The sequence below is a fragment of the Notolepis coatsorum genome (assembly GCF_963971535.1).
Source record: "Notolepis coatsorum genome assembly, chromosome: 3".
Lineage (NCBI taxonomy): Eukaryota > Metazoa > Chordata > Actinopteri > Aulopiformes > Paralepididae > Notolepis > Notolepis coatsorum.
The window spans coordinates 148611394-148627666 of record NC_140167.1 but is presented as its reverse complement, the minus strand read 5'-3'; the positions used below and the strand labels follow the sequence as shown (position 1 = coordinate 148627666).

The following is a 16273-nucleotide window of genomic DNA, read 5'->3' as shown; positions in this document are numbered from 1 at the left end:
TGAAGGTGGTGACATTTCTCCATCTCAGCTTCTTGGTTATGTCTAGGTTGGCTTCTGTACCTGATGCTTGAGAGTTTGATGTTTCTACAGAGCTTCACATTAACTGGACAATGCTTGCTCTCCCTTGAGTAGTGTTGAGTGGCAGACTGCTGCACTGCTTGCAAGTAACCTTCCCTGGTTGGTCAGTTTTACAAAAGCAATCCAGTGTTAGTGTTTCCTAGTGTGTTGACGTCTTTACAGCATCTCGCGCCACTCAACAAAACTGCTAACATTATCGATAGCCAATGAAAATCTGTTATGCAAGAATAGCAGGTCTGATAAATGTTGCTTTCGCGTTTCACTTAGACCAGGTGGGAAAATAATCAAAACATATATTAAAAAAAATGTTAATCTTTTTTTTTTGTACAATTTTTTCCTTGATTTTAGGTCCGAAAAAACTGAAATCCGGTTAAAAATGGAAAAATCACATCCCTGACTAGCATAATATTACTGTTCCACTGTGACTTGTTTACAAGATCCAGTAATAATAAGACATCAAATTATTACTTTTTGTTGTCATGTACATAGCAACCGTTGTTGTTTTGTCTCCTCCATTGCCATGTACAAAACAATGGACCTCATTATCGAAGGGAGAAAGTTACCAACACATTTCTTCGTAACTCTATTTACAAAATGTTTTGGCATTCCCGAACGGCTTTTTTGCGTACATTTGTTTGTAGCTACGAACAGGATTTACGAACTGCTTAATTTGAGAGAAATCCTTGGGGATTGTGTTCACTTCGATTCTACAGACATCCTCGGAATTTAATTATTATAATAATAATAAATATGACAATATTTGTATCATTAACAATTATGTTTTACATTTATAGTCATGACTCAACGAACCATGTCCGAAAATAAATAAATAAGTAAATAAGAACTAAACCCAATCGCGCGGATGTAGCTATAGTGCAGGGGTGGCCAACCCGCGGCTCGCGAGCCGCATGCGGCTCTTTGCCCGTCAACGTGCGGCTCTTCCATCCATATAAATTTTTTTTTTTTTTTTTTTTTTTTTTTTTACTTTTTTTTTATGTCACCCATTCCATAAGGACGTAGAATAAACATTTACAATTTTTTTTTAAATGGTCCATTTGCATGTTCTTGGTATCTGAATCTAGGGACATATATGGATCAGTGTCAGAAATAGTGTGTCTGTTACTAGGCTTGAGTAAATTGTAATGAACCAAAGGAGAATATCAATTCTATTTAAAAAAAAAATTATCTTTGACTGTAAATAACACCATGCTAAAATTGACCAGACCTGAAAAATCTAAGCAAATGAATAAAGGGAAGATGATTAAACAGAAGGTTTTGTAGATACAGTACTGAATTCTGCCATCTTTTTTATAATGTAAATTTCTCCACCATTTTTCATCATATTGCAACACCGTTTTTTGCAAAACGTTCACAGAAAGGTAGAGAAACTAACTGCGTTCTGTTTTATGGCAATAACGTTCAGGTTTGTGGGAGATAATCCCAAAAAATAAGAGAAATTAAAAAGTAAATCCAGAAGTCAGATGATTGACAGGGGCTGGTGTGAGCTGGGTAGGGTAGTTTTTCGAAATTTGAAAGCCCTGAGTCTCTTCCTTTAAAAGACTACACTCACTTTTGGCTGTGCCACTTCCTCCTGTCAATATGCGCCGGTTTCCGACTCAATGCCCTGAGATTTCTATAATCTTATATTTCACTAATAACAGTTCAAATAATTGGTAAACAAACATAATGCTGAAAATATACACTTTTACTGTATATCTCGGGCTTAAGAGGTTAACCCTGTGAGGCCCAAATTAAAAAGAAATTAGCAACTTCAGAGGCCAGAGGGTGGGACATATAAACACATTTACTATCAAATAGCATTGTGAGGCTGAACAACAGGACCAATTGACTATACATGTGCTTAAAGGGGAACTATCTTATAAATGGCTTTTTTCAGTGTTTACCATTGTTTCTTAGCTATGTGGACTTATATTAATAGGATATATGACTCTAATTCTCATATTGGCGAATTCTTCCAATTCTCCTCTCACAATATTCACCCTCACTGAACTGAGTCATCTGAAAATGTGCATATCTGTGATGTCAGAGATTTCTCAGCTGCATAATAATGTGGCAGTTGATGTGGCAGTTGGCACCAGGCCACACAGTGGTTGGAGCCCAGCCTCAAAACGGCTTAAGATCTTAAGGTAGAAAAATGCGGTTTTTAGTACTTGATTAGAAATACAAAACAATGAATTTTTTTTGAAAAAAACCTAGGTGTTCCATAGACTCACAGGAATTGTGTAAAAGTGCCCAAATAGTGAAAGAAATAGTAAAATAGTTCCCCTTTAACATTTTTTAAATAAACATTATTTTTTTAAATGGCTAAAAGTGATTTTGTAATTTTGAAACCGTGGGTCTCACAGGGTACTTTTAACCCTGTGAGGCCCAAATAAAAAAGACATTAGCAACTTCAGAGGCCAGAGGGTGAGACCTATAAACACATGAAGGGTGCCGTGACTGAAAAAAAAGGTTGAGAAACGCTGGTATATGGTGTGGCTCTTTGTGGTACCACAGTAATTTTTTTGTGGCTCTTAGTCTCCCTGACTGGTTGGCCACCCCTGCTATAGTGGAATAGACTGTATTGATATTCCATATACCGTCTTGTTCTCTATGATATTATTTATTGTTGGTTTTATTTATTTCTTACATTGCTTAGTGCGCACATCTAAGAGCCAGTCGAGAAACGGCTTGGTGATGATGCATAAGGCAGATGCGCGCGCACACACACACAAACACACGTACTGTATACAGTATGTGCATAATGAATCGTTCCAGCAGTAGGCTTCTATTATTCAAATCACTTGTTTTATTAGGATATCGCGGATATGTGCTGCCATATAGTAGTAAGTCATACTGTGTAGAACATGACATCTTAGCGTGACATATGCCTATTTGGGTCATGACTATAAATGTAAAACATAATTCTTTATTACCATACAAATATTGTCGTATTTATTATTATTATAATTATTTAATTCCGAGGATGTCTGTAGAATCGACGTGAACACAATCACCAACTATTTATCCCAAATGAAGCCTTTAACCAGTTTCATCACCTGTGCATTGTATTTTTACTATTGCACTTTACTGTTACATTTGCACTCTGGTTGGATGCCAAACGTATCTTCGGTGTATTGTACTTGTGCTGTATAATGACAATACATTTTAATCGAATCTAATCTCATTTTGATCAATCGCAAATTGCTTTTGTGCTACCTGTTGAATATTTCCCCCATAAGGGTCAGAACGTGCTTCTAGTTAAAAAATTACTGACGTTCTTCATTCATGGGAACCCAGCTGCGATGATTTTGGCCACAAGACCGCTTCACACATTCAAGAATCCGGAGGAGGATTTTCGTAATGTATTAGTAAAAAAAAATTACGAAGATACTTACGAACATGTTCAAGAATGAGGTCCAATGTTTGCAGCCATGTTGGAACACAAGAGGACTGCACAAACATTCTGTGCAAGTCCTCCTGTTGGCATGCAGTGATAGTTTGATGAGCATTTAGTTGGAAAGGCCAATGTTACCTCTGTGTCAGTGGGACCACCTTTGGCCTCTGGGTGGAACTGGGCCGTGAATATGGGCTTAGTATCATGCATGATGCCCTGAGAAGAACAAGAAGAAAACAGTCCATGTCAACAGTATTCTAAATGTCCATTCATGCATTGATGCACTCATTAGTCCTTTCATGGTAGATTAGATTGGATTAGATAATAGATTAGAGTAAGAAAACAAATATGACAGATCATAACCATACTGACAACACATTTAACATTCACACTAGGGCTGGGTAATAATGAAGAAATTAATATCATGGTAATAATGAGGACTTGTTTCTGATATGGATGTTACTAGAACTGAACCGAATGCTTTGAAGCTTCGAAGCTTCAATCGCTGCCTGGTAATCAATGCCAAAATCACTATTCATATGCTTAGTTTTCTTTGTTTTTGGTAAAAATTTTCCTACATCAAGATCAGCGTTTCCGTTAGCCGGTAATTACCGGTATTTGACTGGCAAAATCTGTTGAAGTCCGACATATTTAATCTCTCCGGTCATAGTGTCCGGTGAAAATAGTTCCCTCTGGGCACAGTTTGATTATTTGAATTGTATTTGGATGGGCTGGAGTTGGGTGGCCTATGCGATGAACGAAACAATCATTGAGTTTGTTGTCGTTGCTTCGCTCAGCGAGAGCTTGCTGCTGGATTTGCGGAAGGCATGCAGCTGCAGACCCACAGAACCCACCAGCTTTGCTGGCACAGTGCGGTCCCCAGACCTGGAAAGCTGCTCTGCGGGTCTGCAGCTGGATGCTTCTTGCAAACTAACTGCGGCCGGCTCGCGCTGATAACAGCTTTCATTGTTGGACCGGCTGCTTGGTGGAGCAACGATGAAACGAATGTAATGAATCGTTCGTCGCATGGGCTATTTAATTTTGGCCTGTTTTGGTACGGTTCGGGTGGTCAAGTTGTGCTTGGAGGGAGTTGTTTTCACCGGACATTATGACCAGCACCAAGTCGTTGGCAGGTGGAGATATACATCACGCAAACCCACGATAATGTTGCCGCCTCTCTCTGCAAAATTTCTCAGTTCTTCGCTTGATATAATTAATACAAATGTCCAATATAACGGAATTCGTTAGCTCATAAAAATGTGATTATAACAGACTGCTGTTTAGTGTCGGACCGACTGCCCACATACGCGGTCTATTTTATTTCAAGTCAGCAGCAGCACGGAGTATCGAGGGACTTATTTTATTTGGAATATATTAATGACTATACGCAAAAGTAGCCTCGTTTTAAGTAATAATATTATAAATCTACATGCCTTGAGGATGACATTCTTTATATAGCCTATATCAATTGTTTTAAAGCTCAATAAACTATGACCGGAATTAATCTCATTTGTCCGGTAGATTGAAATCTTGCAGGTCACGGAGACCGGCAACAATTTTTTCTAACGGAAACCCTGATCAAGATGATAAATGGCTTATAGAAATAATAATCCAATATTCAAAGACATTTAGTCATGAGACTTTCAGCAAATCAATCTGCCCCATAGCTCTCATGACCACACAACTTTGTGTGCGGGAGAATGAAGCTTAGATTATTTGCTGATAATTACTACTGAAGCTTCGAAGACCAAAACATGGTAATGGAGACAGCTCTAGATGTCACAATGTCTGCTGTTTATGTAGGCAATATCACATGCTAAATAATCCATCCAATGTGATCCAATTAACTACATGGTAATGTAAAGTGTGAAGAAAAACTCACTTTTAAATTATATTTCACAGATCATTTTGTGAGATTCTTTTTTGTGTTAATAATAGCTCATCCTTACTTGAGACAACATGCTCCCCCACGGCAGGCGGCTACAGCTGCCCAAGACACTAAAGTCCCGCCACAGTTTCTTCCCCTCAGCGGCTCGCCTGGTAAACGAGTCAGGTGTCCCCCTGCTCCCCCCCCCTCTATGGCGAGCTGCTAGGGCTGGACTTCTGGACTTGAACTTTGTGTTGCACTGTATCCATGTCCCCAACCACTGCACTTTCACAGTCTTATTGTTGTCTCACTGTTCTGTCCCGTCTTGCACTTTACTTATAATTATTTATTTACTGTTGTATTGTTCTTAATTTGTGAAAAAAGCATGCACTGTAATGTCAAATCACGTTCCATTTTGTACCTGTATAAAATGGTGAATAAAGTAATCTGAATCTGAATCTGAATGTACAACTATATCACAATATTTCTCACAATATGATCCCATTGAAAGACGATAAACAATAATATTAAAATACTGCCCTGGCAAAAATGTAATGCCAAGTGATCCAGACCTCGTTGGTGCCGTCATTGGCGTTGATGAAGAGTGGGCTCCAGCCTGGGGGCAGGGACTCACTGTCAATGCCGTAGCCGTGGTTCTGGGCAGTGATGAAGGCCTGGCCCGTCATTATATTCAGCACCGGCTGGTTCTGACCTCTAACAAACAACAGTCACACAGCATTTTAATTGAATAATCCTTGCCGTAAGCATTAACCATAAACCATAACTGTATACATAATGTAAACTACCCATGATCTGTGAGAGATTCTGAAGGTCTTGGATTTGATAATGTCAGCGACAGTTCAGTTAGTATTATGTATTGTACAAAGCTGCCAGATGTGGCAGTGGTCTTGCGAAATAAATCAGGGAACTTTTTTCTGAAGGTAATTTATGGATGAAGGCCAGGCCTGGATACCACACATAGGATATGAGTATTATGTGTGTGACTGTGTGTCCTTTTTAAAAATGTAAATGTGTAGCATTTGTTGGAATGTTGATTCCTTTTGATTTTCTGTAATATGCACTACTTCTATTTTTGGCATTTAACAATAACATTGTGTAGGTTGGTGGTGGAAAATGTTTTATATTAAAACTACATTGCTACACATTGAAGGTAATACAATGCATTAAATATACGTTATGCTATGTTGTTTGTTGTAAGGTTACATGTTTCAAACCCTTATAGGATTTTATATATAGTTTTGAACTACGACATCTGTTTACCAGGTGATATAAGGTCAAAGACATCTTAGACATATAGGATACGGGCGATATAAGATCAAAGATGTCTTTTGAAAATAAAGTAGCATATTTAATTTTTTGGGTGAAAATGGGCAGCAATAGTTTTGTAAGGCTGTCCACTTTATGTTAATTTACTTTTCAGTAAGATGCAATCATTTTATGGTTGGTGGTTACAGACAATACAAGATCAAAGGTGTTGGTGTGCGGTAGGCGTGATTTTTTTCCCGTAGCCGCAGTTTGCGAAGACTCTCTCTGATTGGCTAGCCCGCGTACAGCGAAGACCCTCTCTGATTGGTTTAGCTCCGAAGGGCTCTTCCGCCTTGAACATATATATTCTCTGCTTCGAAGTGGTTATGCTTTGGCCCTCTTTCGAAGTGGGTTATGCTTAGAGTTTATCTTTAGAGCAGGGCGATGGACCACCAGTCCTGATTCCAAACTCTAAGCATAACCCACTTCGAAAGAGGGCCAAAGCATAACCACTTCGAAGCAGAGAATATATATGTACACGGCTGGGTGGCGCAGTGGACATTGCGCTCGTCACCAACGCAAGAGACACTGGGTTCGACTCCGGCTGTCGGCGTTGGCTCCGGCTTGGGCCAGCCGTCATACTAACTCAATTGGCAGAGTTAGCGGGTGGAAGTCGATGGGTGGTAATCTGGACGTTGTGGACAGCGACTCCTACAGGTCGGTTGGGGACACCTGCACAGCAGAGACAGGAAATGGCGGGGGTAGTGTGAGCCTCCCACACGTTACACCTCGCCAATGAGAGTCTGCGCTGGCAGGTGAAAAGATGTGACAGGCTGCCTCCTCGTGTATCGGAGGGGACACGTGACGCAAGGCTTCTATCCTCCCTACAACCGGCCAGTGGGGGGCATATGCGAGCAACGTTCAAGACAGGGGAGGGGAGAATTGGCACAGTGGAATTGGGATGGGAGAAAAATAGAAAAAGGAGAAAAAGTGGATAAAAAATATATATATATATGTACAAGGCGGACATTTCTATCCCAGAGCCCGTCGGAGCTAAACCAATCAGAGAGGGTCTTCGCTGTACGCGGGCTAGCCAATCAGAGAGCGTCTTCGCAAACTGCGGCTACGGAAAAAAAATCACGTGTGCGGTAGTCCAGCGAGCTAAGGCATTCTGGGAATTTTTGTTTTGTTTTGTTTTTTAACAGCTAGGACTACTTTATATCGCTATGGTGAGAACAGGTTTTTTGATAACAAGTTCATGTCCTCTATAATCTGTGGTTTATTTCATTTTTATTTATTTATGTATGTATTTACAATGACTACATGGCGAGATGACAAAGAGCCTCTCGAAGGGTAACAGGGAAAAGTAAAAGAAATAAATAAAATAAAATTTACCAAAAAAGAACAATCCAGATCAGACTATTGGACACAGATGATACATATACTGTACATCACAGAGGTAAGGGAAATAATTAAAACACACACTAAAACAAACTTGTAATAAAAATACAAGTAATGCAAGACATGAAGTAGAACAGATAAATGTAAATGTCAGTTAAACGGCAGGGTGACAGTTACAGGTGTGTGTAAACAACTCTGTTGCTATGACGACACTTGAGTCCTTAAAAGTAGTGAGGGGGATCCATTTTCAAAGTATTTTCCATCTCGTTCCAACTGCTGGGAGTAGCAAATTGGAAGGAGGATTGACTGAAGGAAGTGTTAACACGGGGAACATCTAACACTGTATGGGGAGCAGTGCTGGTGTTATAAGGAGTAGATGACAATTTGAACAGGTGTATAAAATAAGTTTAGCCTGATCAGGTTACTGACGGACTTGCCTGAAACAGAAACACAGATGAATACTTGCCACATATTTACTCCAGCTCTGCACAAATCATGATCACACAGCCGGTATGCAGAGAATCCAACTAGTGTGGATAGCAAGCCGCTACACACTGTGGTGGCCGAAGCCAGCGCGGAGCTTTCTATTCTCCGCAGATGGATCACTTTGTTCTCACAAACCTGACCAAATGCCTTTCCTTCAGTCAGTATACTGTCGCCTTTACCCTAGCGGAGGTTGACACGTGAGGTGGTGGTTTCATATGAAGTGGGGCCACTCAATCAGTCCCATTAACCCTTTTCATTACCACAGGTTAACGCTTCCACTACAAAGGGTTAACACTTTCACTACCACACTACAAAGGGTTAACGCTTTAACTACAGACGGTTAACATTTCACAACCACACTACAGACGGTTAAGGTGACAGTGAAAGGGTTAACCTTCTATAGCAGGGGTGGCCAACCCGCGGCTCGCGAGCCGCATGCGGCTCTTTGCCCGTCAATGTGCGGCTCTTCCATCCATAAAAAAAAATAAAAAAAAATAAAAAAAATATATATTTTTTTAATTTTTTTTTTACTTTTTTTTTTTTTTTTTTACTTTTTTTTTTTTATGTCACTCATTCCATAAGGACGTAGAATAAACATTTACAATTTTTTTTTAGATGGTCCATTTGCATGTTCTTGGTATCTGAATCTAGGGACATATATGGATCAGTGTCAGAAATAGTGTGTCTGTTACTAGGCTTGAGTAAATTGTAATGAACCAAAGGAGAATATCAATTCTATTTAAAAAAAAAAATTATATTTGACTGTAAATAACACCATGCTAAAATTGACCAGACCTGAAAAATCTAAGCAAATGAATAAAGGGAAGATGATTAAACAGAAGGTTTTGTAGATACAGTACTGAATTCTGCCATCTTTTTTATAATGTAAATTTCTCCACCATTTTTCATCATATTGCAACACCGTTTTTTGCAAGACGTTCACAGAAAGGTAGAGAAACTAACTGCGTTCTGTTTTATGGCAATAACGTTCAGGTTTGTGGGAGATAATCACAAAAAATAAGAGAAATTAAAAAGTAAATCCAGAAGTCAGATGATTGACAGGGGCTGGTGTGAGCTGGGTAGGGTCGTTTTTCGAAATTTGAAAGCCCTGAGTCTCTTCCTTCAAAAGACTACACTCACTTTTGGCTGTGCCACTTCCTCCTGTCAATATGCGCCGGTTTCCGACTCAATGCCCTGAGATTTCTATAATCTTATATTTCACTAATAACAGTTCAAATAATTGGTAAACAAACATAATGCTGAAAATATACACTTTTACTGTATATCTCGGGCTTAAGAGGTTAACCCTGTGAGGCCCAAATTAAAAAGAAATTAGCAACTTCAGAGGCCAGAGGGTGGGACATATAAACACATTTACTATCAAATAGCATTGTGAGGCTGAACAACAGGACCAATTGACTATACATGTGCTTAAAGGGGAACTATCTTATAAATGGCTTTTTTCAGTGTTTACCATTGTTTCTTAGCTATGTGGACTTATATTAATAGGATATATGTCTCTAATTCTCATATTGGCGAATTCTTCCAATTCTCCTCTCACAATATTCACCCTCACTGAACTGAGTCATCTGAAAATGTGCATATCTGTGATGTCAGAGATTTCTCAGCTGCATAATAATGTGGCAGTTGATGTGGCAGTTGGCACCAGGCCACACAGTGGTTGGAGCCCAGCCTCAAAACGGCTTAAGATCTTAAGGTAAAATGCGGTTTTTAGTACTTGATTAGAAATACAAAACAATGCATTTTTTTTGAAAAAAACCTAGGTGTTCCATAGACTCACAGGAATTGTGTAAAAGTGCCCAAATAGTGAAAGAAATAGTAAAATAGTTCCCCTTTAACATTTTTTAAATAAACATTATTTTTTTAAATGGCTAAAAGTGATTTTGTAATTTTGAAACCGTGGGTCTCACAGGGTACTTTTAACCCCGTGAGGCCCAAATAAAAAAGACATTAGCAACTTCAGAGGCCAGAGGGTGAGACCTATAAACGCATGAAGGGTGCCGTGACTGAAAAAAAAGGTTGAGAAACGCTGGTATATGGTGTGGCTCTTTGTGGTACCACAGTAATTTTTTTGTGGCTCTTAGTCTCTGACTGGTTGGCCACCCCTGTTCTATAGTGTGGTAGTGAAAGGGTTAACACGGGTGACCAAACTGCATGTTAACATAATCACTCACAACACAGGCCAATGACTGGTGGCAGCTCTTCAGGAATTCCATGAGTGTTTGTTGTCAGACTACAGCACCCATATAAGCCTAACATCTAATTAATTTCACTTGTCCTTAATTGCTACAGGATAGATCTGATGAGCAGGCGATGTGGTGTCAAGGGGCTATCCGAGAGGTTGTCAGAGAACATTGTTCATAGAATAAACATTTTAATGGACTAATGAACATAGTATCCTAACTGATTAGTTACCAAGGCTTTTTAATATGGATATTTGGAAGTATTCTGGCATGTGAAGATTCAGCCTAAAATCTAACGAAATGAAACAGATTTTCGATTAGTAATAGAATTGTTTCCAGTCACTATCGAATAGAAATTTTGTGAGTTTTGCCCATCCCTAGTACAAAATAAACTGGAGTTGAACGTCGATTCAATCTAGATTAACCGACTAGTACTTGTAATGTCGACTAGTACATCACCCAGTGATTAATTAATTTGTCACAATATCATTCCCATGTCTACCGCTAAGGAGTGGATTTCATGTGCGTCTTCCACACGTTTAGGGTAGAGAGCTTACCTGTTGCCCATGGGCAGTTTGTAAGACTTGGCTCCGGCAGCAAGAGCGGTAATCTGGTTGCCCATGCAGATCCCAAACACAGGCTGGGGACGGTCACTCTCCAGCACCTTACAGGACAACAAGCAGGTACAGAAGGCATATGAGAAGTTAAGTTATGCTTTACTAATCCCTGTGGGGAAATCATCCTCTGCATTAGACCCATCAAAACCACTTCCGAGCAGTGGGAAGCTCACACACATCCAAAAACAGTTTGGCACACATTAATTTAGTTTTTGACAGTTATTGAGAGTAAATTAGTTTGAATATGGCTATCAGGGATGTTATCAGGGACATTGAGTCCTTGTGTTGTGTTAATTACAGCTCCATGAAATGATGTAGATGGTAAAGATAGCAATACATTGGGACTGCTACCTTATCATTTCATTGAGCTGTAATTAACACAACACAAGGATTCAATGTCCCCGATGGCATCACTGGTGGCCATATTGAAACTAATTTACTCTCAATAACGGTCAAACTAAATGAATGTGTGCAAAACTGTTTGTTGTGTAAAATAAATCAGCATAGTGTAGCCCAGGCCCGGACTGGACATCGGGAGCACCGGCAGTTTTCCCGGTGGCCTGGCCTGCACAGATAAAAACAAAAAAAAGTATATATAAAAAAATATATATATATATATTTTTTTTTATTATAATTATAATTTTTTTTGCCAGGCCATTGTTTCTAGTTGTGGCGGCACGATAGTTAGATAACCTAGGTGGGTGGGGAACAACCAGGATTTCACTGTCTGCAACAGAGTTGGAGAACTATCTGACTCTCTCCCTCTCGCGGATCACACACACACAAATGGAGCCGTGCTGCCGCTTGTGATTGGTGGAGGCGGGACCAGGCGATACAACTGATTGACAGCGGAGGCGGCGAATGGAATGGCCGCAGAATAACAGCCAGGCATTGAGCCAGGTAGTGAGGGACTCGGGAGAGATACAGTAGAGCGAAAGTCAATTTAACGTTGATGTCAAGATGGACAGTGGAAGAAAGAGAAAGGGTGGAGCAGAGAGGGATAAAACAAAGAAAAAGAAAGGCCCTTACAGGAGATGCTGCTAAATCCGGCAACATTTATCAAATGTTTTCTTGCACCAAGGTCAAGGAACCAGCAGGTTAGTCAGTGATAAAAATAAACATGTGGATGTTAGCTAGCTAACGTTACCATGCAATGCATCATCATCTCCCCTGTCAAAAGCCCAATGTTAAATCTGCCAAGAAACAAATTAATAATTTAACCCTTGTGTCTGAAAACTAAAGTATTATACTCTTACCATATTAGGGGACTAAATTGAAAAACGCCATAAAAAGATTATATGTTGAAATAATTTCCCACTTTCTTTCCATAAATATTTGATTCAACTTCAGATTGAAAATGAAATACTCCCACTTTTCTGAAAGGAGTTGTTAAATCTGACATTACAAAAAACAATATGTGGCGGTTATGATCGGGGCTGAAATTGAATAAACTATTTATGAAAGAGAAAGTCAAAATAATTCCAAGATAATTCAAAGATTACACACCTTTGCCACATATATTGGCTACAAACATAATCACTGCAGTTATCAAAAAAATAAGAATCTGATCAGACACAAGGGTTAAGTTGTTGTTCCCTTTCTAATTTCCTCAAAAACATCTAGTCTAGTTAATGTGATCAATATTATTTGACAATTGATGCTTTTTGTTGGAAATTTTAGTCAGTGAGCTCATACTTTGAGCTCATTTTATAGTTAAAATGATTGAGACAACGCAATCTTCTGTCTTCGTTGTGCATGCATGCGTGTGCTCACCACACGCGATACATGTGTCACTATTCTGGCAGTGGCTACTGTTATTATAGTATTGTAATGAAAGGTCTGTTATTTAATGTTTGTGTAAAGGGCTATTTTAACTGTTGATGCATCAGTAAACTGAATATGGTATTGTGCTCTTGCTCTGTTTGAATAGGTGGAGAGAGTGGTTAACTGTATTATAATAGTAAATAGAAAAATATGTTGTGCTCTTGCTTTTTTTCTTTTTGAAGGTGGAGAGAGTAGCATTGCTAATGCCACAACAGTTTTATTTGAAGTTCATAACAGTACATTGTACTAAGCAATTGTTGGCTCATTAGTTTGTGATTCACATGCACTAAAATTCACCAGAATGCAGGAAATTAAGTATTTGTAACTAAAATGTTCCTGGTGGGGGACCCCCAGACCCCCCGCTTAAAAAGTGGCCTGACTGGGGCTATATTTCGCACTATATCTCCCGGTATGAATTATTTCCCCAGTCCGGCCCTGGTGTAGCCTATGTATACCAGCATACTAGCTCTGGATAGTTAGCCACAAACCAATGCAAAGTCAATGTGGTCATGCTCCTGTACAATCTGAGTGAGACTGTGTGAGTGAAATGTACTCCACAATGCAGACAAGGTAAATGTCAGCGAGCCTCAGTCAGCTTGTACAGACAGGAGCTTGACCCCATTGACTTTACATTGGTTTGTAGCTAGCCAGAGCTAGTATGAGGAATAACATGGATTGTGCTGAGAAAGGACTCTACCAATCAACAACATCATTCTTAAGTAAGAAATACTTGCTAGGGTTCCAAAAATCTGAACTATCCCTTTAAATGAGCTGGGTGTTAAAGTCATAGATATAACAGTTATATCACTAGATGACTCACCCGCGCTTCTGGCCAACGGAGACCGACGTTGCCACATAGCAGCCATCTTGCGTGGGTGGAGCACGCCCACTCAGAACATGCATGTCTATGGTGCATGTACTATTGAAATAACCATAGCTTGCTCAATTTTCAACCGTTTGGTTTGTTAACGTCAGAGATGTAGTTATCATACTGCATACTTATAATGGACTTTCATATAAAAAAGAAAATAAATGTATAAAAAGATTCTTCCAAGCAAGAATCATAGCCACGTTAATAACATTTGTAAGAAACCAAACCGTTTGTAAATCCGTCAAGATTTCAGCAAGTATTTTTGTTTGTGCAGATCATCACCTTAACACTTTAAGTGCCGAAAACGTGTTTAGGCGTCCTTCCCCGCCATGCTCAAGTTGCCGAGGACGCCGTAACTCGTCTTCAATATCAATATTTCACAAATCTGTGATCGAAATCATAGTTTTCCTCCGCAGCCCTGAGACACAATGCTGGCCTCCTCTCAACCCTCTAGCGGTTCAAGAGCGCCATCTGGTGGCCGATCGGCAGAAGCGCCAAACAGGAAGTCATGTGGATGAAGTGCTGATCGTCCATATTACTTCCGGGCACTCTCTATAGGTCCCGGGACTCGATCTCGACACAATACATAGCGATCCGTTGCCAATAACTCGATAAACAACATGATTTGGACATATATACTATTATACAACCTGGAAATAGATCGCGTATTTCTACATTCCATAATAGGAATATTTCAGTTCCACGCTCATCGTCCAACGGCGCGAGGAAGATACGGTAAGATTCAGCGTTATTTTTGAACGTGTTCCATATAAACTGCTCTGATGATCATATCACCCACACTAGATGAATGATATAACGCTGCCCACGGAATTATAAACGATCCCCCGCCCATCCGGTCATCATCAGATGATACGTAGAAACTTCTAGAAGTACGTCCAATTGAAATTTTTGATCTCGCACAGATTCCTACCAAACTGTATTTCATCATCAATATAATGCATTTGGGGCTATAAATCACGTTCTGGAGAAAGCTGCAGAAAGAGATGAAAACATACTTATACTTTAGACCATATTTTACTATGAATATGTGAATGAAAAAGTTTAACGTTGCTACACAATGAACAATACATATAGGACCTTGAATGGGCCCTAATAATGGCAATCTAGCAATAGAATTTAAAAAGGTTTTAGCCCTGCAAAGAAGGGGAACTTCTCCATAGACAAATAGAGATGGCAACGGATGGTATATCATGAATTTAGCCTTAGGCAATCAAAGTGTTAAAGCAGTAGTCCACTCAAGCAAGATGGCTGCCGGTGAACTATGCGGGAGACTCCGCCTTGAGCCATCTAGTGTTTATATATCTATGGTTAAAGTGGTACTGTACCTGGCGGACATTGTGGATAAGGGTCTGAGTCAGCGCGGGGTCCCCCGGTCCATTGGAGATGAAAAGGCCGTCGTACTTCAGACTTAACAAGTCCTGGTCCCAAGGCACCAGGTGGACCTCAGCACCCCTCTGCACAAAGACCAGGGTCAGGGGTCAGTTAACTTTCAACTCAATCATAAAGTGGGTTTTCTTCAGGATTTAAATAGGGATATTAAACCTCTATGTTTTGTGAGTTTTCTGTTTGTTTTTATAATTCCAGATGTTTTAAAGTGATACCTCTTTATATGTGTCTAATAAGCAATCACACCAGTGTTAAGGTTTTTGAGATATTGGGCACATAGATTGTTAGCAATGCTAGCAGAAGCAAATTGGGTCCCATAGCATGTCTCTCTGAAGATGTTGCCATATAAAGTAGTTATACAGTTAGGCGGTTACCAGTGCAAGTGATTACTTATTAGATAGACTGAAGTGACTCCCAGTTCAAGACAAGTCAGACAGGATTCTTAGAAGAGTGAACTACCCCTTTTATATTAGACGTTTTCAACTTGACAACATAAACGTTAAAAATGGACTACACTTCAGTTGATATTAGCAAACACTGCAACAGGAATTCAACTGCAGTCCAAGCCGTTCCCTAGCAATGCAATTCCACTAAATCTGTATCTTTTCAGGTGAATTATGCCACTAGGGGAACAGCTTGGACTCCAGTTTATTTCCTGTCAGCTATCTAGAATTATAAGAAAAACCATGGCTCACAGCCTCAACGTTCCCGCGGAGGTTATCAGCATTTATTCAGCACTTACATCTTACAATGCGATTTGTCTCACAGTGGTAACGAGAGAAACCACTTTCGAATGTTGCTATGACGACACTTGATCTATCCTCTTCTTATTATGCTAATCAGCTATTGTATTAG

General features: G+C 39.6%; 1 protein-coding gene across 1 annotated transcript in view; it reads right to left on the bottom strand.

Annotated features, from left to right (window-relative positions):
* The window catches only part of cps1 (carbamoyl-phosphate synthase 1, mitochondrial), a 255494-nt gene that overhangs the window by 220290 nt on the left and 18931 nt on the right, over nt 1-16273 (bottom strand). The window contains exons 8-11 of the mRNA XM_084309709.1: nt 15358-15486; nt 11257-11363; nt 5915-6056; nt 3614-3691 (exon numbers count right to left, since the gene is read on the bottom strand). Coding sequence (XP_084165835.1) covers nt 3614-3691; nt 5915-6056; nt 11257-11363; nt 15358-15486 — 456 coding nt within the window. The remainder of the gene's footprint in view (nt 1-3613; nt 3692-5914; nt 6057-11256; nt 11364-15357; nt 15487-16273) is intronic.